The sequence below is a fragment of the Haliotis rubra genome, unplaced genomic scaffold (assembly GCF_003918875.1).
Source record: "Haliotis rubra isolate DU_JTF1 unplaced genomic scaffold, ASM391887v1 Scf18, whole genome shotgun sequence".
In the NCBI taxonomy this organism is placed as follows: Eukaryota; Metazoa; Mollusca; class Gastropoda; order Lepetellida; family Haliotidae; genus Haliotis; species Haliotis rubra.
Window position 1 is genome coordinate 449,242 of NW_025765780.1, and position 26,200 is coordinate 475,441.

The 26,200-nt window shown below is 39.0% G+C and overlaps 1 protein-coding gene and 1 long non-coding RNA gene across 2 annotated transcripts in view; one reads left to right on the top strand and one right to left on the bottom strand.

The window, feature by feature from the left end:
* Positions 1-20,814: 20,814 nt before the first annotated feature.
* Positions 20,815-26,200, bottom strand: part of LOC124273330 (neuropeptide Y receptor type 4-like) — a 42,671-nt gene continuing 37,285 nt past the window's right edge. Inside the window, exon 2 of the mRNA XM_046708569.1 lies at positions 20,815-22,295. Coding sequence (XP_046564525.1) covers positions 21,008-22,252 — 1,245 coding nt within the window. The 5' untranslated portion in view covers positions 22,253-22,295 and the 3' untranslated portion in view covers positions 20,815-21,007. The remainder of the gene's footprint in view (positions 22,296-26,200) is intronic.
* Positions 21,378-25,066, top strand: LOC124273331. Its single transcript, XR_006897613.1, has 3 exons — positions 21,378-21,388; positions 23,567-23,568; positions 24,943-25,066. It is a non-coding gene; the product is annotated as an uncharacterized LOC124273331 (long non-coding RNA).

Genomic DNA, 26,200 nt, shown 5'->3' on the forward strand with positions numbered 1-26,200 from the left:
TGACACACATACCAGGGTATAACACTGCTTACCACTCATATCAAGGGTATGATACTGATTGACTGACACACATACCAGGGTATAGCACTGCTTACCACACATATCAAGGGTATGACACTGATTGACTGACACACATACCAGGGTATAACACTGCTTACCACACATATCAAGGGTATGATACTGATTGACTGACACACATACCAGGGTATAACACTGCTTACCACACATATCAAGGGTATGACACTGATTGACTGACACACATACCAGGGTATAACACTGCTTACCACACATATCAAGGGTATGATATTGATTGACTGACACACATACCAGGGTATAACACTGCTTACCACACATATCAAGGGTATGATACTGATTGACTGACACACATACCAGGGCATAGCACTGCTTACCACACATATCAAGGGTATGATACTGATTGACCGACACACATACCATGGTATAGCACTGCTTACCACACATATCAAGGGTATGATACTGATTGACCGACACACATACCAGGGTATAACACTGCTTACCACACATATCAGGGCATGGAACTGACCACCACACATGTCACGGTATCACACTGACCACCACACATATCACTGTACGGAGCTGACCACCACACATATCAGGGTATGGAACTGACCACCACACATACCGGGGTATGGAACTGACCACCACACATACAGGGGTATGGAACTGACCATCACACATATCACGGTACGGAACTGAACACCACACATACCGAGGTATGGAACTGACCACCACACATAGCGGGCTATGGAACTGACCACCACACATATCAGGGTATGGAACTGACGGACACACATTTCAGGGTAGAACTGGCAACAACACACAGCAGGGTATCACACTGACCACCACACATATCACGGTATGGAACTGACCACCACACATACCAGGGTAGGGAACTAACCACCCCACATATCACGGTACGGACTCACCACACATATCGGGGTATGGTAACTGACCACCACACATATCACGGTATGGAACTGACCATCACACATACCATAGATATGGGATACACACTGACTTTGACCACACACATATCACGGTATGGAACTGACCACCACACATATCAGGGTAGGGAACTGACCGACACACATTTGCACCACGGTATCAAGGGTATGAACTGACCACTGACTGACACACATAGCAGGGTATAGTACACTGACCACCACACATATCATGGTATGACACTGACCACCACACATAGCAGGGTACGCACTGACCACCATACATATCATGAATCATTCACCAGGGTATGGAACTGACCACCACACATAGCAGGGGTATGGAACTGACCACCACACATATCAGGGTATGGAACTGACCACCACATACATACCGAGGTATGGAACTGACCACCACACACAGCAGGGCTATGGAACTGACCACCACACATATCAGGGTATGGAACTGACGGACACACATTTCAGGGTAGAACTGGCAACAACACACAGCAGGGTATCACACTGACCACCACACATATCACGGTATGGAACTGACCACCACACATACCAGGGTAGGGAACTAACCACCCCACATATCACGGTACGGACTCACCACCACACATATCGGGGTATGGAACTGACCACCACACATATCACGGTATGGAACTGACCATCACACATACCGGAGTACGGAGCTGACCACCACACATATCACGGTATGGAACTGACCACCACACATATCAGGGTAGGGAACTGACCGACACACATTTCACGGTACGGAACTGACCGACACACATTTCACGGTATGGAACTGACCACCACACATAGCAGGGTATGACACTGACCACCATACATATCATGGTATGAAACTGACCACCACACATAGCAGGGTATCACACTGACCACCATACATATCATCAACTGACCACCACACATATGACACTGACCACCGGCACCACATAGCAGGGTATGGGACACTGACCACCACACATAGCAGGGTATGGAAGGGTATGACACTGACCACCACACACAGGGGTATGGAACTGACCACACACATAGCAGGGTATGACACTGACCACCACACATATCATGGTATGGAACTGACCACCACACATAGCAGGGTATGAAACTGACCACCATACATATCATGGTATGAAACTGACCACCATACATAGCAGGGTATGACACTGACCACCACACATAGCAGGGTATGACACTGACAACCACACATAGCAGGGTATGATACTGATTGACCGACACACATACCAGGGTATAACACTGCTTACCACACATATCGATGGTAGGGAACTGACCACCACACACAGCAGGGTATCACACTGACCACCATACATATCATGGTATGAAACTGACCACCACACATAGCAGGGTATGACACTGACCACCATACATATCATGGTATGAAACTGACCACCACACATAGCAGGGTATGAAACTGACCACCATACATAGCAGGGTATGACACTGACCACCACACATAGCAGGGTATGACACTGACCACCACACACAGCAGGGTATGACACTGACCACCATACATAGCAGGGTGTGACACTGTTTACCACACATATCAAGGGTATGATACTGATTGATTGGACACACATACCAGGGTATAGCACTGCTTACCACACACATATCAAGGGTATGATACTGATTGACTGACCACCATACCAGGGTATAGCACTGCTTACCACACATATCAAGGGTATGACACTGATTGACTGACACACATACCAGGGTATAACACTGCTTACCACACATACATATCAAGGGTATGATACTGATTGACTGACACACATACCAGGGTATAGCCACACTGCTTACCACACATATCAAGGGTATGATACTGATTGACTGACGTACACATACCAGGGTATAGCACTGCTTACCACACATATCAAGGGTATGATACTGATTGACTGACACACATACCAGGGCATAGCACTGCTTACCACACATATCAAGGGTATGATACTGATTGACTGACACACATACCAGGGTATAACACTGCTTACCACACATATCAAGGGTATGATACTGATTGACTGACACACATACCAGGGTATAGCACTGCTTACCACACATATCAAGGGTATGACACTGATTGACTGACACACATACCAGGGTATAACACTGCTTACCACACATATCAAGGGTATGATACTGATTGACTGACACACATACCAGGGTATAACACTGCTTACCACACATATCAAGGGGTATATGACACTGATTGACTGACACACATACCAGGGTATAACACTGCTTTACACACATATCAAGGGTATGATATTGATTGACTGACACACATACCAGGGTATAACACTGCTTACCACACATATCAAGGGTATGATACTGATTGACTGACACACATACCAGGGCATAGCACTGCTTACCACACATATCAAGGGTATGATACTGATTGACCGACACACATACCATGGTATAGCACTGCTTACCACACATATCAAGGGTATGATACTGATTGACCGACACACATACCAGGGTATAACACTGCTTACCACACATATCAGGGCATGGAACTGACCACCACACATGTCACGGTATCACACTGACCACCACACATATCACTGTACGGAGCTGACCACCACACATATCAGGGTATGGAACTGACCACCACACATACCGTGGTATGGAACTGACCACCACACATATCACGGAACGGAACTGACCGCCACATAAATCACGGTATGGAACTTACCGTCACACATATCAGGGTATGGAACTGACCACCTCACATACCGGGTTATGGAACTGACCACCACACACAGCAGGGTATCACAGTGGCCACCACACTTATCACGGTATGAAACTGACCACCACACATATCAGGGTATGGAACTGACCACCAAACATACCGAGGTATGGAACTGACCACCACACATACCGAGGTATGAAACTGACCACCACACATATCACGGTATTGAACTTACCACCACACATACCGGGGTATGGAACTGACCACCAAACATACCGAGGTATGGAACTGACCACCACACATACCGAGGTATGAAACTGACCACCACACATATCACGGTATTGAACTGACCACCACACATACCGGGGTAGGGAACTGACCACCACACATACCGGGGTAGGGAACTGACGGACACACATTTCAGCGTAGGGAACTGACCACCACACACAGAAGGGTATCACACTGACCACCACACATATCCCGGTATGAAACTGACCACCACACATATCAGGGTATGGCACTGACCACCACACATATCAGGGTATGTAACTGACCACCACACATAGCAGGGTATCACACTGTTAACACTTATTGAGATGTGGCACTGACCGATACCACCAAACAACAGATACAACAGACAACAACGATCCGTGAAATTAACATTCCTGGTCTACGGAATGTTATTTTACGAACGCTTCGAATGTTCTACCGATGAAATGCCCTCATACAAAAGACGGAATATGGTCTCTACTCGAGAGCATACTTCGTACTGTGCCAGGCCCTAAACATTGCCACCTTGCTACACTGTAAAGACGTTGTCTTATATCTAAGGTATGCAGGACTTGATGTATTCCAAAATCTCGACGCACTTTGACGGGTTCTGCCAAAAGCAGCTCACCCAAATCGCGGTCCAGATCTGCTTCCCAGTGAAATAATTGTAATTGGGTTAGTATGATTTTACGCCGCTTTTATTAATCTTCTCACACTCCTTCAGGCCAGAAATAGGGGTCACACATTTCCCCACAAATACACTAATGTTGGAGGAGTGTTTCACGTTTGACGACATGAGAATTTGCATCAATAGTTGATGATTATATAATTGCTCCTGAAAGTAACTCATTATCCAATATTTATTGATGCTTTCATTAAGATTTGGCAGACATAGTTTATCTTGTTTCTCTTTGTTGCTCCATTTCGTACCGTTGTGTAAGATTTGGCAGGATTTAAGCTAATCGGACATTTCACTCTAGAAAAGCTTCATTTGACACACGTGAACTACACTATGGACGAAAGTTTGGCATTGAAGCATTGCGTGCTTGATGTTGTTTAGTTGATTTGGTTAGATTCGCTTTAGTAAACGCAAGTCATCGGGTGTGTTGTACAAGTCATTTAGCAACGTCCGTCTGTCTAGGTTATAGTTCAGGGTGCTGCAGAATGAGGAAAATAACCAGTCAGGTGTGAAAATCCTCAGATATTGGGAGGTGTATGGAAATATACCCCGTATGTTTCAGCGAATGGGGAAGTAGGCATATCTCTTTCAATTTGGTATCCGTTGAAAGTAGTATTCGGACTCTTACGTAGACTAGCTGGCATGGCCTAGCACGAGGTAAAATATACAGTTTTTGAAAGATCAACAATTTGTCAAAATTAGAATTAATTTTACTTTCCATCCGTATACAGTACAACCAGAAATTATTGAGAATTTAAGATTGTAATTTTGCTAATTTTTTTTCACTTATTACTCACGTATTAAATATGAATATTAGCAGAACATATTTTCAGATTCAAAGACAGGTGAACAGTTAGTATTTTGTCAAGTCACCATGGGCAGCAATGCAGGCTTCAATGCGGCGGGGCATACTACTGATCAAAGAAGTTAGAAGTCGTGGTCCATGCTGTCCCAATATCGGACCACCTCTTCTTTCATTTCAGCAATATTTGTCAGATTTTTCTTATTGACACTTTCCTTCATAAGACCCCAAACAATTTCTATTGGGTTTAGGTCAGGGCTATAGTTTGGCTAATCTAATAATGTCATATTTTGGGTCCGAAACCAGGCCTGTGAATGCTTTGAACGATGTTTTGGGTCGTTGTCCTGCTGGAAAATCCAAACATTTCCAGAGAACACGTGAGCAGATGGAAGTAAATGTCCCTCGAGAATATCTGTGTACCGCTCACTGTTCATATTCCCTTCAAATACACAGAGAGGTGTTGCCCCTAACACAGATATGCCACCCCACACGTTAAATTTCAGACTGTACTTTGGGCGCTGATACAAAGGTTTTTCAGTTTGTTTGGTCCAGAATTTCAGTGTATTAGGAAACAGCCACACAGGACTTTCATCTGAGAAAATCACATTGTCCCAGTTAACATTTTTATGCTGTAAATACCAGTTTTCTAAACTCCTTCGTTTGTTTTTAGAAACAAGAATACCAAGCCGCCTCCTGTCACCAACAGTCAATTGTCTGGGCCTACCTGCGCCTCCCTGGTGCTCAATGCCATATCCATTTGCAATATTGTTCAAAACACGATAAACAGTGGACAAAGGGATGCCTGTTCTACTTGAAATCACTTTAGCTGATCTGATGTCCTTGTTATAATACTCTAAAATCAACTTCTCTTCTCTAAATCATCCATATTGAGGATCACTGAAAATGTCGTCTGCTAGCAAGTAAACAAAGGGGGATAACTCTTCACAAACTAATGAAAAAGGATTAACAGAGTTCTCTCTCTTGAATGAAACCAAGCACTTGATAGCTGGTCAAGGTTGTTTATACTAGAAATCCAATTAAACATATTCCTAAAATTCTCAATAATTTCTGGTCATACTGTATTTAGTGTCATTTTTATATTATCACTACTGCTAATACTACTGCTTACACTACCATACTACTACCATTGCTAGTACTACTACTAATAATAATAATACTATTAGTAGCAGTAGCACCAGCAGCAGCAGCAGCAGCAGTAGTAGTAGTAGTAGTAGTAGTAGTAGTAGTAAACATATTCCTAAAATTCTCAATAATTTCTGGTCATACTATATATATATCAACCACAGTGATATATTTGCGCACATGTAAACGTGTTATGGCTTATTTCTATATTCCTGGGATTGTCATTAACTGCTGTCAAAGCACCGCAGATGGTATTGAATATTATGTTGCCCACAGATTCACAGTCATTATACTACCGCTTGAGTCAGTTTCAGAAGTGGTCTACAACGACGAACTTCCTCTAAAAATGCATTTATGTGACAGTGACTGGGCGAAGTGAAGTCTGGAAAATAATACGAGCTCTGCACTGTGAGCGACAGTTACCGGGAGTAACATGCCACACAACGAGAATCCCTACACCGACGTAGTCGTCCGTGCAGGTCACGTGTCCCGCAACTAGTGGTCTCGTGCTGGTAAGTACCGTCCATTCGACCACTTGAGAGGGGAGACTGTCAAATGCTAACAGCGTGGAGACGCAGCTAGTTACGATATATCTGTCGGGAAGTGGTCAGTGAGTGTACAAATACATGTAGGGTCCAACTAGGTGCTCAGTTTTCGTGACTCCATGGTGTCCGTCGCAAGACATTTTCCACAAGCTGTTCTCCATGTTAATCTCTCTCACAGATGGATAGGTAAGATGGGTTTCAAACACACTTGATAATTTTCAACACATAAATACTACATTTCTGTCCCTACTCTCTGATGCATCCATCTCAAGTTGCAGCTAGCCTCATCCAGTTCTGACACAAAGTGTGCATGATGAAGTACGTGGGCGCATACCCATTAGGCACAAAAAAGAAAGTGGAATTGTAAGTATGTCAACCTTGCCGAGTGAGAGAGGTATACATATTCTTCTTCTTCTTCGATTGTCAACAAGGATGTTCAATTGACGTTCAAGTTAAAAACTTGAGAAAGGAAACTACTAACACATTGGATATCGGACTTCATTATTTATGTATATATATTCCGTCGGCTGTCGAGGGGCATGTCAGATATATGAACACCATCCACCAAATTGCGTGCTGTCATAACGGGAAAGGATCGAGTGTATATGATGAACAATTCAGATGAAGACAGACACGCAATGTAACAAATCCCTAAGGCAAGATGCGAATGTAGCGCGTTCAAACCCCATACATCAAGGCTAGCACACGTACAGGCGGGAACGTTAATGTACGCTGTTCTCAACGCGTGTTGTTTAGAAATACACGTAAGGGCGTCCGTATATAATTCGGTGTTTCTCATATCCCGCCGCCCGTAAAAATCCCACCCGCCCATACAATAACAAAATATTTTTATTTCTAAAGTTTGCGCCGACCATTCTCAATTGTACACCGCCCGTTGAATAAAAAATGTTTCACCACAAGAAAAATACAAATTGAGTTTAAAATGTATTAAATTTCACTGAAAAACGAAAACGAAAAACGAATCTTCAGCACGTATTTAAATGAAAGCAACTCTTGCACCTTGACTCCCTGTCACGATTTTGGATTCGCATCCGCTAATACTTACGATCCGGCAATGTTAGCAGTTCGCGATTTTCACGTGCAAAGATGGCAGTCAACTCCACAGTATCGTGTATGTTCACTTGTAGGGAACTTGGTTACAGTAAGAGAGGAGTCTTTTTGTTTTTGCGACAGAAACTTTATGATTTGTGACAGTCTTGGCAGTGATTCGTGTTATAATAAGATCAAATGGTAATTGTAACTTTAGTTTCTGGTATTAAAGACTTTTATTTTCCTTCGCAACAAATGATATCATCTTGCAACTCTATGATTTACTTTGGTAAACCTAGCAATAGCATGTCATTTTTATCATAATTTCCAATGCAAGTCATTTTGATGATATATATGAGTAAAACACCAAGATTAACAACCCACGAAGGACAAAATATTCAGAACGATTTCTGTCTAGTTTTCCATATGTGATTGTGTCATATATATCATTATTTCAACATCAATTTCACTAAAGTAATATTTTAGAAATGTCACAGAGTCTTTACCACTGTTAACGAGAATTTGAGATTGATAAATGATGATAGCGGAAAATTCCTGTTACTTTGTGTTCATTCAGTATAAGGCAATAAGTTGTTATGTTGTACACAAACATTTCCTTGGCCAATAACTGGCGTGTGTCATGAAATTTCAAGTCGCCCAAATCAACAAGTCCTAAAATGAAATGATTTCAATATTATCCCAAGGGAAATTTGGTGTGCATCATGACAGTTCTTCAGTTTTTACTGATTCATTCATTCATTCACAATGCGTAACTCACATAGTCTGTACAAAAGCAGTTATTTTCAGAAGATGATTTTGATGATGATTGTAATCTACACATTGTTGTAGATAAAGATGACTGTCAATAATAAATAGACTTCAAAATGTAAAGTGTTGTCTCTTGTAACACAATATGTGAATAAACACTACAGGCCTGAGGAATAGGCTGTAGTTTTACATCCCTGTTCATGGCTATTTTAATCCCATAAGTGGATTCATTTGATTGTGCTTTACTGAACAACATATTTCCGGAATATTGATGTAAATTTAAGGATAGAGGTATGACAGGTCCACCTTACAGCAATATTTATGCCAGGAGATTTTCAACCAAAGTGAACCGATTCTGCACAATTCTATTGTAAGTAATTCACGCAAAATTCATACGCTTCATGATGGAACTAAGGTTCAGTTGTTAACTTAAGGACCATTCACATAATCAGAACCGGTGGAAGCGCTGCTCTACCAGCCTCTCAGATTGTTGGAATTGCAAGGGGCAAACTTTTTTGTCTTTACCGTGATTCCCAGTGCATTTGGTGAGTATACATTCATATTTGAATATTGAATAGTATTTTTGTATACTTTTTTTAGCCCGCCTGCCCGCCCCAATCTGGGAACAGTCAGGCAATGAGAAACACAAAATTAATTACAGACGCCCTAATGATCATTTTGGTGAACGAAGGTCTGATTTTGAATTTCCAACATAACTGTTAAGTCCACTGAGAGCCTTCATCACAAGTTGCCTCAAAGTAAAGTTTGCTATATTCGCAGTGCCTATGCATGTCCATATATAATGTTAGAAGGTGAACTCTCGTAGAAGCTACTTAAAGAACAACAAACACATCTTTCGATAACAGTATATTGCTATACACAGGGTGATACTTTACAGAAGTATCTGTGTGACTGTCTGTCTGCCTCCCTTGCCGGTATCCATCACACACACGTCGTGTCCTATATAGACTTATGACACCACACTATCCCCTGATGCACCATATGTATACTTCTCGAAAGAAGGTAAGGACCAATTCACTGTCTGCAAATCATATGCTCTATGCAAACTCAATGATTGTAAGGATCCTTAGAAAAGTCATCACTTGCAGAAATAATGGGTATGTCAATAACGGGTGAAACCACCACGTGCTCCTAAACAGGCAGCACATCGTTTTGGCATGCCGTCAATCAGACCGACAAAAACATCTGTGGGATAGCCTGCCACTCTGCCTGGAGAAACTGAAACAATTCTTGAAGATTACCAGGTTGATAATGGTTGATGTTCAATCGGTGCCATATTAGGCGAGTATGGAGGCCAGTCCATTTTCACAGTGCCATTTTGATAGAGAAAATCATTCACAAGCCTGGCTCGATGTGAAGAAGAGAACCAGCTCCAATTTGGCGAGTAGAAACAACAAACCGACACAAACTTTCGTCCCTGAATCTGATACCAGTCAAATTTTCCTGGACGACGTAAAGAGGATTCTTGTGGTGGAAAGAAATCCCTGACTTGTTGTATTCACGCTTGACAAGTAGTTTTTAACATATTTTACTGGAAATATTGACTTACGCGAACACTCTTCTTCAAGGTATTTCCTCTGATATTCTTTAACGCGATTTAATTCAATATGTTAATGTATATATCCCTTGAATTGAGCTTGTCGCTAGCACTAGTTCCTCCATACTTTATATTTCCAAGGTCACCTTTAATTTAATATACCTTCACTAACCGTGGGATTCTTCCCCGTGTTTCATGCGATCTCGCAGTCCCCGCCCTCGGTTTTCATTCATTAATGTTTTACCTGCCAATCAAACGTCGAAATTGTTTAGGGGTGTATCTCGCATTACCTAGAAAACTTTTCCCCAAGTACGTCGCCGACAACAAGTTCACGACATTGTTCCTTATAGGCATCAAGAGAGAAACTCCTCTGCTGGCAGAATCCTTATCGGATATAACAGGATCTGCTTGGTAGCATGTTGTAATGGACATGAAGACATTCTGTCCATTTAAAAACATAGCAAAATACTGACGGCATTCCTTTGTCAATCTGTTATTTTCAATCTTGAATTTCACGCATACTCTATCGTTTTCAGTGGTACTGGAACCCAGATTGTCATGTCGCCATAATAACATTGCGACTGGTTTGTAACTCGCATTCTGATTGGTCCGTTTGGCTGTGTTGCGTAGCAAAATCCGGAAGGCTAACGGAAATGAATGGCGGACATTTTTAGATCGCAGGAAGCACGGGACTGGATCCATGAGTTACTGTTGGTTTACCGGATTGCGATCAGTAGAGATTCCAGGGTATGATTCATCGCGGGAAGGTTTATCGCGGCTTTGTTACTTATAAATGTTAGTATGATCTAACCCGCTGGATATCGACGGCTTTTTCTCCTGTTTTTATAATGTCTGAAACTTTGTTCCAGAATGGCACTCTCACGGTGTCAACTCAACACAGAGGATCTGTGCTACAATCATTCTTCACTCGCGTAAGCAGCAAAGAAACATTACGATAATTGCTTTCTCAGAAAGACTGCCCCATGTTTACGAGCACTGTAAATCATTCTTAGCATAACACAGGATCTGGGAGACAAAAAGACAATGATTTGGCGCACGGAAAAAAATAGTATTAGTGCCTTAGCTGTGTAATGCATTCGGCTTACATCGGTGTAAATTGTCCAGTATTGAATACAAACAGTGCATCCCATTTTGTGCTCATGTCACCGCCTCCGTGGTGTAGTGGTTAGAGCGTCCGCCCGGAGAGCGGAAGGTCGCGGGCTCGATCCCCGACCGCGTATACCAAAAGACGTTAAAATATGGTACGTGTTGGTCCCTGCCTGGCGCTCGGCATTAATGGGTACATCAAGGACTGGTTCGCTCGGACTCAGTATAATGTGTCTGAGCGGGGTATTCATGCTTCACTGCGGCATGGTATCTCAGTGGGCTAGCACTATAAAACAAGCAGCCGCACATACACATACAGACGCATGCACGTCGTCATATGAGTGAAATATTCTCAAGCACGACGTTAAACCCAATTTCACCTCACCTTGTGCTCATGTTGGTGATCATGGTCACGTGTTTGTGTTTCAGTTGTGAAAGGTCATGCTTGATGTCTGTGAAGTACAGTATTTTCTTTGCTTCCAGTTTATACGTAAACGTGTTGTTATAGGCGTCGGTCGTCAATACATGCTCTGGCAGTCTTTTAAATGGCATTAGTTCGACGGGGTCATTAAACATACATAAGCATCAATTAAAGAAACTAATGTATTTCGTGTATTAATGTTCAAATCTCCACATAGTTCTTTGTTTATTTATTAATGTATATATACTTGGTTTCATAAGTGTTTCTTCACTTTGAAAGTACTCTATTGCTGTGCTTCTCCATGGCTCATGATCCACGTACTTTTCAAAAGTGGTTCTCCGGTTTTCCTGTTGTCATTCACGTTGCTTCTGTTGAGTGATGTTATTTTGACTGGTGTTCTTCAGTGTTCATGTTGTAGGTATTGCTTGTTTAATCGTCTCCATTGTTCATGTTGCAGGTATTCATTGGCTGGTGTTAACCATTGTTGAAGCTGTAAGTACTGTTTGTCTAGTAGTATCTGTTCCTCACTTTGTGAGGACTGTTTGTCTGCTGTCTCCATTGCATAAGCTGTAGGTACTGTTTGTCTGCTGTCTTCCATTGTTCACGCTGTAAATACTGTTTGTCTGCTGTCTTCCATTGTTCACGCTGTAAATACTGTTTGTCTGTTGTCTTCCATTGTTCAAGCTGTAGGTACTGTTTGTCTGTTGTCTTCCATTGTTCACGCTGTAGGTACTGTTTGTCTGTTGTCTTCCATTGTTCAAGCTGTAGGTACTGTTTGTCTGTTGTCTTCCATTGTTCAAGCTGTAGGTACTTTTTGTCTGCTGTCTCCATTGCTCAAGCTGTAGGTACTGTTTGTCTGCTGTCTTCCATTGTTCAAGCTGTAGGTACTTTTTGTCTGCTGTCTCCATTGCTCAAGCTGTAGGTACTTTTTGTCTGCTGTCTCCATTGCTCAAGCTGTAGGTAATGTTTGTCTGCTGTCTCCATTGCTCAAACTGTAGGTACTTTTTGTCTGCTGTCTCCATTGCTCAAGCTGTAGGTACTTTTTGTCTGCTGTCTTCAATTGTTCAAGCTATAAATACTTTTGTCTGGTGTTTAACATTGTTCGCGCTGTAAGTACTGCTTATTAGGTTTAGCCATTGTTCTCAGACAATCAGTAGTTACAGTTTGAAGGATGTAGAACACCAGACAAACAGTACTTCGAGCATGAACAATGGTGAAACGTGACAAACAGTACTTCGAGCATGAACAATGGTGAAACGTGACAAACAGTACTTCGAGCATGAACAATGGTGGAACGTGACAAACAGTACTTCGAGCATGAACAATGGTGAAATGAAATAAGAACTCGTCAGTAATTATGTTTCATGATTTGCCTGTGCCACTGACTCAAATCAAACGATAAACTACCAACCGGACATGATGTGCACGTGTAGTGACAGTTATTGACAGAAATAAATTTGGATTTCCCTCTTGGCATATAATTGCGCATCCCGATTTTTCAGTACTCAGGATGAGGGCATTAGTGTCAAAAACGTTAAAATACTCGTCATTCAAGTCTCCTAAGGAGCTGACAAAAAAGGTGCCTTAGGTCTTATGGAGTATGCTCACAGATGTTCCCTTTTCCGATACGATTAACACATTCATCAGACATTCATTAAACGTTTATCAGACATACAATAGAACGTTTGAACATTGTTTTTCATGTGGTTTGTGTGTCGAAAGAATGCCTCTGCTATGCTGACTGGCATGGACACACCTTGAATCCGGGCTGCAGCCAAGACTGATTGACATTACATACTGTCGTTTGTATTCATAAAACACACATCAGGATGTCATTTGACCGGGATTTTAGTGAGTGAGATCAGCTTAGCCGCCTTTAGCATTATAACAGCAACATTACGACGCGGTAAACCAGAAATGGACTTCACACGTTGTGGGGAATCGAACCCGCATCAACGCCGTGACGAGCGAACGCTTTAACCACTAGGCTACCCCATCGCCCCCGAGATTTTAGTAACACATCACTTGTATTATGTTCAATATGCAGTACAGAATATGTAATTTCTCTCAGCATAGAGCTGCAAATTTTGGATGCGGTGTCAAACAATATTCATTCACCCCACATTGTGATATCGGGAATATTATGCTGATACCTAATCGAAGACGTAGATAAGTGCTATTACCGGCGACGACTCATTTTCATAAAATGACCAATTTGACGGGCTATGCTGTGAATAACTGGCTATTTTATGCCCACATTGAGCAACACAATATACACGCTTATCTACTATATACAGGATCAAAAATATTCTTGCAGAATATGCGATTCAGGTTTTGGATGAATGTACTTTGGAATCATGAGACAGGAAAGGTACCGTTAAAAGTAGCAAGAATTTCAACTTTTTTATGGAACTCGGGTCATACACCCATGCTCCAAAGACGTGAAGGGCGGTGGAGTAGCCTAGTGGTTACAGTGTTCGCTCCTCACGCCGAAGACCCGGGTTCGATTCCCCACATGGGTACAATGTGTGAAGCCCATTTCTGGTTTCACCCGCCGTGATATTGCTGGATTATTGCTAAACGTGACGTAAAACTAAACTCACTCACTCACCCTATTCGTGGTCGCAGCTATAGCCACAACCATCAGCTGTCGAATTTTGCTCTGAATATAATCCAAACCAGTAGCAATTACAAATATATTCGAGGTGAATCAAATTTTGTAATGAACTTTCCCAAGTACTTTATAATTGATTGGTTTCTAACTCCAACAAGTGAACCTACACTAGTGACAAAGAGTGGGTGCTACTGTACGACCCCAAATGTATGTATGATGATGTCATTCATGCACATATACACCTCACATATTTGTTTGTTTGTGTGTTTTTTTGGTTTTTTTCTATTTATTCATAAAATCCTCTTTCAGGTAATGTTATCTCAGGTTTTCTTTGTTTGTTTTTCCTTGGCTATTTATTTATAAAATCCTCTTTCATGTAATGTTATCTCAGATTTTCTTTGTTTGTTTTTCTTTGGCTATTTATTTATAAAAATCCTCTTTCATGTAATGTTCTCTCAGATTTTCTTTGTTTGTTTTTCTTTGGCTATTTATTTATAAAATCCTCTTTCATGTAATGTTATCTCAGGTTTTCTTTGTTTGTTTTTCTTTGGCTATTTATTTATAAAATCCTCTTTCAGGTAATGTTATCTCAGGTTTTCTTTGTTTGTTTTTCTTTGGCTATTTATTTATACAATCCTCTTTCAAGTAATGTTATTTCAGGTTTTCTTTGTTTGTTTTTCTTTGGCTATTTATTTATAGAATCCTCTTTCAGGTAATGTTATCTCAGATTTTGTTTGTTTGTTTTTCTTTGGCTATTTATTTATACAATCCTCTTTCAGGTAATGTTATCTCAGGTTTTCTTTGTTTGTTTTTCTTTGGCTATTTATTTATAAAATCCTTTTTCAGATAATGTTATCTCAGGTTTTCTTTGTTTGTTTTTCTTTGGCTATTTATTTATAGAATCCTCTTTCAGGTAATGTTATCTCAGGTTTTCTTTGTTTGTTTTTCTTTGGCTATTTATTTATAAAATCCTCTTTCAGGTAATGTTATATCAGATTTTCTTTGTTTGTTTTTCTTTGGCTATTTATTTATAAAATCCTCTTTCAGGTAATGTTATCTCAGGTTTTCTTTGTTTGTTTTTCTTTGGCTATTTATTTATAAAATCCTCTTTCAGGTAATGTTATCTCAGATTTTGTTTGTCTTTCTTTGGCTATTTATTTATACAATCCTCTTTCAGGTAATGTTATCTCAGAGTTTCTTTGTTTGTTTTTCTTTGGCTATTTATTTATAAAATCCTCTTTCATGTAATGTTATCTCAGGTTTTCTTTGTTTGTTTTTCTTTGGCTATTTATTTATAAAATCCTCTTTCAGGTAATGTTATCTCAGGTTTTCTTTGTTTGTTTTTCTTTGGCTATTTATTTATAGAATCCTCTTTCAGGTAATGTTATCTCAGATTTTGTTTGTTTGTTTTTCTTTGGCTATTTATTTATACAATCCTCTTTCAGGTAATGTTATATCAGGTTTTCTTTGTTTGTTTTTCTTTGGCTATTTATTTATAAAATCCTTTTTCAGATAATGTTATATCAGGTTTTTCTTTGTTTGTTTTTTTTTTTTTGGCTATTTATTTATAAAATCCTCTTTCAGGTAATGTTATCTCAGGTTTTCTTTGTTTGTTTTTCTTTGGCTATTTATTTATAAAATCCTCTTTCAGGTAATGTTATCTCAGGTTTTCTTTGTTTGTTTTTCTTTGGCTATTTATTTATAAAATCCTCTTTCAGGTAATGTTATCTCAGGTTTTCTTTGTTTGTTTTTCTTTGGCTTTTTATTTATAGAATCCTCTTTCAGGTAATGTTATCTCAGATTTTCTTTGTTTGTTTTTCTTTGGCTATTTATTTATAAAATCCTCTTTCAGGTAATGTTATATCAGATTTTCTTTGTTTGTTTTTCTTTGGCTATTTATTTATAAAATCCTCTTTCAGGTAATGTTATCTCAGGTTTTCTTTGTTTGTTTTTCTTTGGCTATTTATCTATACAATCCTCTTTCAGGTAATGTTATCTCAGATTTTCTTTGTTTGTTTTTCTTTGGCTATTTATTTATACAATCCTCTTTCAGGTAATGTTATCTCAGGTTTTCTTTGTTTGTTTTTCTTTGGCTATTTATTTATAAAATCCTCTTTCAGATAATGTTATATCAGATTTTCTTTGTTTGTTTTTCTTTGGCTCTTTATTTATAAAATCCTCTTTCAGGTAATGTTATCTCAGGTTTCTTTGTTTGTTTTTCTTTGGCTATTTATTTATAAAATCCTCTTTCAGATAATGTTATATCAAGTTTTCTTTGTTTGTTTTTCTTTGGCTATTTATTTATAAAATCCTCTTTCAGGTAATGTTATCTCAGGTTTTCTTTGTTTGTTTTTCTTTGGCTATTTATTTATAAAATCCTCTTTCATGTAATGTTATCTCAGGTTTTCTTTGTTTGTTTTTCTTTGGCTATTTATTTATAGAATCCTCTTTCAGGTAATGTTATCTCAGATTTTGTTTGTTTGTTTTTCTTTGGCTATTTATTTATACAATCCTCTTTCAGGTAATGTTATCTCAGGTTTTCTTTGTTTGTTTTTCTTTGGCTATTTATTTATAAAATCCTTTTTCAGATAATGTTATATCAGGTTTTCTTTGTTTGTTTTTCTTTGGCTATTTATTTATACAATCCTCTTTCAGGTAATGTTATCTCAGGTTTTCTTTGTTTGTTTTTCTTTGGCTATTTATTTATAAAATCCTCTTTCAGGTAATGTTATCTCAGGTTTTCTTTGTTTGTTTTTCTTTGGCTATTTATTTATAAAATCCTCTTTCAGGTAATGTTATCTCAGGTTTTCTTTGTTTGTTTTTCTTTGGCTATTTATTTATAGAATCCTCTTTCAGGTAATGTTATCTCAGATTTTCTTTGTTTGTTTTTCTTTGGCTATTTATTTATAAAATCCTCTTTCAGGTAATGTTATATCAGATTTTCTTTGTTTGTTTTTCTTTGGCTATTTATTTATAAAATCCTCTTTCAGGTAATGTTATCTCAGGTTTTCTTTGTTTGTTTTTCTTTGGCTATTTATTTATAAAATCCTCTTTCAGGTAATGTTATCTCAGATTTTCTTTGTTTGTTTTTCTTTGGCTATTTATTGATAAAATCCTCTTTCAGATAATGTTATATCAGATTTTCTTTGTTTGTTTTTCTTTGGCTATTTATTTATAAAATCCTTTTTCAGATAATGTTATCTCAGGTATTAGACTAAGTAGTCTCACTAGACTGTGTGCATATAAGAGTGAGTGAGTGAGTGGGTTGGGTTTTACGCTGCTTTTAGCAATATTCAAGCAATATCAGAGCTGGGGACCCCAGAAATGGGCATCACACATTGTGCCCTTAGGGGAATCGAATCCGTGCCTTCGGCGTGACGAGCCAACGCTTTCCCACCAACGAGCCAACGAGCCAGGCTATCCCACCACCCGTGCATGTAAGAGCAAAATACTGCAGTAATAAGTATATTTACTGTGGTCATATGTCAGTTTTTTGTGTGTGTCAGGGATGTAATCTCGAATTATTTCGTGGTCTTCCAAGGCAGGGTTAAAAATATGAACAGTTTTCATCACAAGCCATGTTCTACTGACGTAGCGAGCGAGCCAAGAAAGTGGACTCAAACTGGCAGGCTCGAAAACTACACTTTGATATCGGAAGGTGGACACTCTTGCCTCAGCTGCATGGTTTTACAAAATCTCACCTAACTTTGGACAGAGGATGCCGCAGAGCCGACCTAAAAAAACAGCATCATTAAGGTATTTTATCCGTATCAGTTTATTAAACGGTGGCTTCTTTTGCAGAATATAGTGATCATTCCCTTGTGGCGTACGTGTATCTCTTGTAATGATGAACATTCACAAGTCGATAGAGGCACGGAATCAGTCGGTTAGTACTTGGAGCTTTTGATCCTGTTTAAATGACGTGTCGCTTTGTCTGCACGTACAACTATAACATTACCTGTTTCTTCACGCTACCCTCTCGTCACCGGAACTCGGTGTTTCCCAATATCTACTAGATGTTGATACCCATGTATTCTATACGATGTATTCTGTAAGCGAAATATACCTGTGTTGGACAGCAGCGTCTAGGAGCTATATACACTTCGCAGGGAGGTAATTATTTTATCTTATTTTCCTATGTTGATTTACCCAGTGACCACGTAAAGCCTGCATGCGCATGTTACATGTACTAGAACTGTAACGGATTCGGACAAGCAGTAGTAACGCACGCACGCACTCACTCATTAACGCGCATACACACCTCAGACGGTATCACACATTTTGTGTCTTGTTATTTATTCATAATACCCTCTTTCAGCTGATGTTATCTCAGCTACGCATGCGTCATTAACGCTGCACCTGCAGCCTGCAGCGTCTCCTGGCCACAGCAGCAATTATTTAATATAATAACTGTGGTATAAGTATGATGATGATGGTGTACATTCAGCTGAAGTCCCAGTGCATTTGCAGTATCAGCTGACGGAAACTGATTCAATTATGCACAATTTGATTGACATATGCAATTCTTGTTTCTGTCCATGGAATAAAGGGTTTTTTTTAAAACAATCACTGGAAGCCGCGATGACTGAGCGGGTTAGGCGGCTGCCTTAGTGACCTGACGATTAGGTGCCTGACTCTGATGGTGTGGGTTCGATTCCCGGATTGGACTTAACCCAACAAATGTACCAGAATCTGCACTGTGCTAAGAAAGTGTAATCCCAAGCATAACAAATGTTAGGCACTGGAAGGCAAAGTGTGTTGGTTGTAAATTGAATCAAGCATGTTACTATGTCTGTAAATAGTCTATGTAGGAACACAAACATTCATGTCTATGAAATCAAATTCCATACAGCGCGCGACTAATATGTAAGGGTGTGTCACTCAAATAACTTTTACATATACGTCATTTATAATACTTGTATTGTGTCATAAAGCACATAATTTGATATATCTAGTGTCCAGGGGCAACATGAAGAAATCATTTCATTAAATTTCAGTAATAAGGTATAGCTGGCGTCGTGTTGGCTGTACTTCCTGATAGAAATTGTACCGTCACTCAAATCAACAGATGTTAACAAGCACGAGTTACGGTAAGAAATTGATAGTCGTACTGAAAATGTCACAGCACTGAATCAGCCAACTCAAGAATAACTTGGCATTAGCAACTGATTTCCTGGAAGAATTTCCAACTTTGATGGAACCCATCTGAAATACAGTCCAGTTAGACAAGAAATCAAGTTTTCTATGCAGCTGAAATGTATTCCACATGGTAAGAGCGGTAAGCCTTGTGGACTGTAGTGTGTGGTGGTGGGAATGATATAGTTTATACATCTTACTATCTAGCAAATGCATTATGCATGGCCAACACATTGGGAAAGTGGAACTGGTGTTCAAGCGAATGTCACCGTCTTGGCAGTTTGGTGACAGAAACTTGTCAACAATGATAATGGCTTTAGAAATGTATCAGGATACATTTTGTATCCTTTATAGATAATTTGTAGTGAGACCTTTTCCTCATGAATGCAGGTTTTGTAGGTGATTCAGATATATTGGAAATTATGTAACTCATAATTATAGAATCACCACTTGTGCTTGAAGTACGTTTCAGTTTCTCTAAAAGACACAATTGGTTTAAGGGTGTGATTATGAATATCGGTAAGAACATACATTATGAATAATCTTCAAACGTTTGTCTTGCCTTGCACCATCCTCCATATATTGTGGTTCTACATCGCGAATCCTATTTATTGTACTTGGTAAAGGTCGTTGCATGCATCATGGATGTTTTCTAACTTACATTTGATGAAAAGTTTAGTATTCCTATTTGATATTAGATAACTTCAACTTTATCAAATAACAGACATTATACTTTTATGTTACTTTGGGCGATTCTCTATAATGTTTACAGTTAATGGAATTCCACCAAGATCAAAATAAAGATCAAAGGCAGTGTGTTATGTGGCAGCAGAATGGTATCGTGTGACCGGTGCTGATGTTAATGAGTTCTCTTCTCCTCGACAACTACCAAGCCATGACACATGGTTATTAGAAGAACAATCAGCTCTCAGACATATTAATGTTGTAATAAAGAATCACACTGAATACTTCAAGTGTAAATCATTGCGTTGGCAGACAAGCAGGCTCGGTGAAATATCAATGGCTTTTATTGCAAAGAAAACGTATTACGACCTTTAAGATAGGCTTCATTAAACCATCATGTGAGTCAAAATAGGACTATTGAGATCCTAATTTGTGGACATCAATCAATTTCAATATGAAGCATGAACGACAGCAAAGCGTCACACAAACAAGACGATGAATACGGCTCATTGACGTATCTCATTTAAAAAACGGTATAAGTCGTTTTAAATCTTCTCTAAATGTTTGGTTCATGAAGGCGTAAATTACAGGATTAACTACATTATATGTAAAATACATGTAGAATACGACAAGTCTGAAGGTCAGAAGTCCATGTGCCATCAGCCATGAGGGCAGAAACGCAATGATGAACACCAATGTAACAACAAACAACATGGCTGCCGTCTTAATGTTGGCATATACGTTAGTCTCGCGCAAAGTGCTTTGTCGTTTAACCGATCCCTTTGACGTAGCCTGGGTTTGGTTTTCTACTGGAATATCATTCTTTTCTGCTCTTGCATTGCCATTGAGAGATGTCATTTGTGTCTCCCCAGGAGCACCTTCAGCTCCAGCCACGCTGTGGTAGTGACTTCTCTTCTTACGCTTGGCCTTTTTGGCTCTTCTCATAAGAATTGACTTGTAGATGAGAGTATAGAGTACGGTCACTGCTATGAAGGAAATCATGTACACAGCAGTGTATACCATTTGATAACCGTTGGTGAACTCTTCGCTTACAATGAACTCGTTGATTCCACATGCTCCTGAGTAAACCACTCTAATTTCAGAGATTTCATAATGTGTAATGTTTTCATACCGTGCTGGCGTGTCCGCTACGACGTACGTACCGGGGTCTTTGACTGGCGCCTCCAGGGCCGAATAGTGGATCACTTCTGTCTCCGTCAGGTTCAACGTTATATTTGCATATGCGGTCATATTAATGTATTCATTCCCATACACCCCGAATGACAGGGACGTGAGTGTGCCGAAAGTTACCGACATCAGTGCAAGACACACAACAGTTATTTTAGCTCTTGCAATTGTAAATACGTGTAAGAAAGGATGGCAAATACAGAAATATCTGTCAAAGGCTATGGCTACCATTATACATGCAGAGAACGGTATGTTTGATGTTTGGAAAAACACGAAGAGTTTACAGAAGACGTCGTACACAACAACAGTTCGCAACATCTCAAACGCGATTGTGTAGGGGATTATAACCAGACACGTGAAGAAGTCACATCCCGCCAGGGCAAGTATGAATATCACTGATGTCGACTTGTCTCGCCGACGAAAGAAAATGTAAAATGCTATAGCATTTCCGAATACTCCCACTATACTGTAGGTGACCAGCATGACGGTGACCACGATGTGTGATGGTTGGGGGAATGCACTGTCATCCGTGCTGCTGGCGTTGTAACCAGACGTGTTGTCCACCGCGCCTGACATCGCTGGTTGTTAATAAGCTTCGGTCGAGGTTAAACGCCACCCCCTGAAATGAATTAGAAAAAATATTATTAGAAAAAGTTAAAAGGTTAGATTGACGCACAGTGCCTTTCAATTCATGGATGATTAAACTTTCTCAGATTGGAATGATATCAAATTGTACTTTATTTTCAACTTTCATTTTCTCACGCGAACTCATGACATACAGGTTCATCGACTGAATTCATCAGGACAGCAGAAGGAAATAATATAAGTCCTTTGTCCAGGAATCAGGACTGTAATATGTAAATTAACGTGTGTTCTATTCGATTTATTACCCATTTTGTAAGGAGGACATAGGGTAGTAATTTTCTTGTAACGTTGATTGGCTGTTTCCGAAAATAAGCTATTTCATTGGTAAAAAACAATATGCCGGAACTACTTCATTCATCTTTTAATTTCATTCATCTATTAAGTTCATTCACTGTTTTACACTCAAACTCTCTTGAACACGAGAATACGAAAAATAATTACTCGATAAACATTCAATTTTGTTTCTTTACAGATACATCACTATTTCATGGAAACATTTGGCAATAGAAGTTGTAGAAACACACAAAAAATACAATGTTGCAAAAGGTAATACAATATGTCTGCTGTTGTGTTGTCGATATAAAGAAACATGGCATCATCCCTATCTCCGATAAAAGTGAAGGTTGATGGCAGTAGAGTTGTACATATTGGTCAGCCATTGAACACGTTCAATGTATTTGTTGCGAGAACTGAACAAGGCCTAATGTTGTTTCTGTCTGGGTGAGTTCGCCATGCCATGCGACTGAATTAACTGCTCACACACATATTTGATAAAATACTTCTTTTACAGAAAACACATATGTATTACTACTTTACAAACTATAATGTTGAGTTAGTTGAGAAAAACACATTATTCAAAGGGACTATTTATTCTCGAGTAATGCACCTGTTTAAGGCAGCGGTATAATGCGATGAAATTCTTGGAAATGGGGATTCCCCACATCACGTGTTTTCCTGTTTTCATTTTAACGGTTTTTTAGATCAAAAACTGATATAACAATAACCAACTCGTGACGGAGAATGACAGATAGATTATCATTCCCCGTCACTCGTTAGATATTGTCTAAATACCTCACCACTACGCCATAAAACGCCTTGCTAACATTGAACAGATTTCCCTTTCCGGCCTTGTTTCATTTTCGAGTTGAGCACCTTTCCGCTGTTTTAGTTATTTTAGCGTTCAGAGATGGAAGAATATAGTTATAAACCTGCACTAGATTTGCAGCAACCATCACCGAAACAAAGGCGTCAACATTTCAGAATGCGGTTGCGACAAGACATTATACACATACGAAGGACGAACAGTGTGCCAGACATAGACATCAGAAAAGTATTGATACGGTTTTCTGACAAGTACAGAGATTTGAATGCGCACACTAGGACAATGTAAATGTATAGGCTTGTAAACATATAAACTGTTTATTTGTAAATGTATATTGGGAGTAATTAAAGATCAAGTACAGAGTCTCAAACATAACTATATAAAGGGGAAGTAACGATAAATGGATGACGCAATCTAACATGTAAATGAGGCTTCAGATTCCCACATTCACTTGACTATATAGATACACTTTAAATTAATATTGTTTAAGAAATACAAGCGTTATCTTCCAATGCCATGGCATTTGTAAAGCTTTGACACCAATCTGTTTCATGTGCATGCTGACTATCAAAGATGCAGGAAGCTCTTTCAGTGTGGAGCTATCGAGATAGTGGTATAAGTATTGACGAAAGGAGTACATGGTATTGATGAAATCCATATCTTACACTTTGAAAATAAGTTAATTGTTTGAATTATGTTATCATAAGGTTTAGTTTTTCTTAATTTCTTAAATAAATAGATAATATTATACAAAACGATACGACACAAACTACAAAATCGTAAACGGTTTGCGATTAACACGCACCTGGAGACATTGCCGTTATGTCGATTAAAGGGCATAAAAAATGCCATGACGTAGAAATTCCCCTTTTAGTGTGGATTAACACACGTTTATTAATAGGTATTGACTATGCCAGATTAGCAATTTCCCCCAAAAGAACTATGATATGTTGTTGCAATCGTCAGTTAAAAGTAAATGTAACTGGACCTCAGGAATAGGATCCCTTTTGTATGAATATGGTTTGGATATATTTGTGAAAGACAAAAAGTAGATTGTGCTAAAGTTTTTCTTTCAGAGTTTGTTTTCCGTTTGAAATGTTCACATGAACAAGAATGTCGTACATGTTTGGTTAATATTTTCTAAGTCTAACTGATATGTGCTCTACAGACAATTTTTTTAATAAGAATTTTATCTTTCAGTAATTACAGTCCATAAGTTTCGACTGGCACTTGCAAAATTTCGTTGTAGCTCACATTCTTTTGCCATTGAAGAAGGTAGATATATCAGTGTACCAAGATATGAAATAATTTGTACAGTATTGTGGCTATATTGAGACAGAATATCATTTCTTATTGATCTGTAAAGTTTTTGATAATCTACACCAACGATACATTGCCAAGAAATATTACGAATATCCTACTATGACAAAATTGAATATACACATGTCTTCTAACCAAACATCTGTTGTTAGAAATTTAGCCTGTTTTATTTACAATGCCTCGCAGCTTATGGTATTAGTAAGTGAACTACCTCATACCTCATGTACATCTCTGTAATACCTATATGTATATACTCGTGTGTAATGGACCAATCCATGTTGTACCAGGGTCCGTTGGCCCACATCTGTACTGAAATAAAGAACAATGAGAATAGGTTTTGACCATTTTCTCACAGTAATATAGTAAGTTTTACTCATGAAATAAAATTGCTATTAATGAATCCCTGAGGTTGGGGTATTGAGATGTACCACTCGGATAATATCAATTTCTTACGTAAATAATGTTTGAAACTACCGGAGTTTGCCAAAAGTTCATGAAAAGCGTTGAACATAATGTTCAAAGTGATATTGAAAATGGATAAATGTAGATAATGAAAATGATTTCATGAAAAATATGAAAAAGATAAATATACACCAAAATTGATCTTGTCTACTTTTATTCAACCAACGTTCACCTCCGGAAATTGCAAACCATTTTTAACAGCGGTGACATACCGGTGACCAACTTTCACAAAATGTATTCACTGACATCGGTACGAGGGATTTTGCGATTTCGCGATGTTTCCATACACATGGAAAAAAAAGCTCAAAACCTATGATTTTTAACTTCCATATAGTCATTTATATTCATGTCATATAATTGTTTGTATTAATATTTTGACCCTTCGGGTGCACCAAATACTGAGTTTAGACTGCACGTACTACGATTAAAGGCACCTTATAAATCGGTTTGCTACGTTTGCTCTCTTTTTAAAAAAAATTCAACACATTTCAAATCAAACGTTTAGCATCATCTGAATAAGCTTTCATGATGACAGCTAGAAGTAGTCAATGTGAATGATCCAAACGGTCTATCACTGTGCAGTGCACAGGTAACTATCATGAACTGCACGTGCATTGACCTTTATGACCCAACACTGCCGCTGTTACAGGTCATTGGCTCCCTCCCTCTGCAAGCAGTCTGCGTTCTGCTGTTTATTTTGTTGACAGTTACATAGACAGATTCTTTAATACAAATGCATAAAATCGGTGATTTACAATGTGATTAGGTTGTCATACAAAACATCCGATTGCACAGTTTGAGATCGATTGGGTCATTGGATGAAGAGATATTTACAAAAAAACGGGTCCACATGCACTTCATGCCAAATTATACAGTTGTTGATACTTTTGTGATTTCGGGACGACTGTATACCAGGATCTTTACGGAAATATACATATATTTTTTTTATTTATTTATTTATTTTTTTATTGTGATAGCAAGTGATACAATATTCA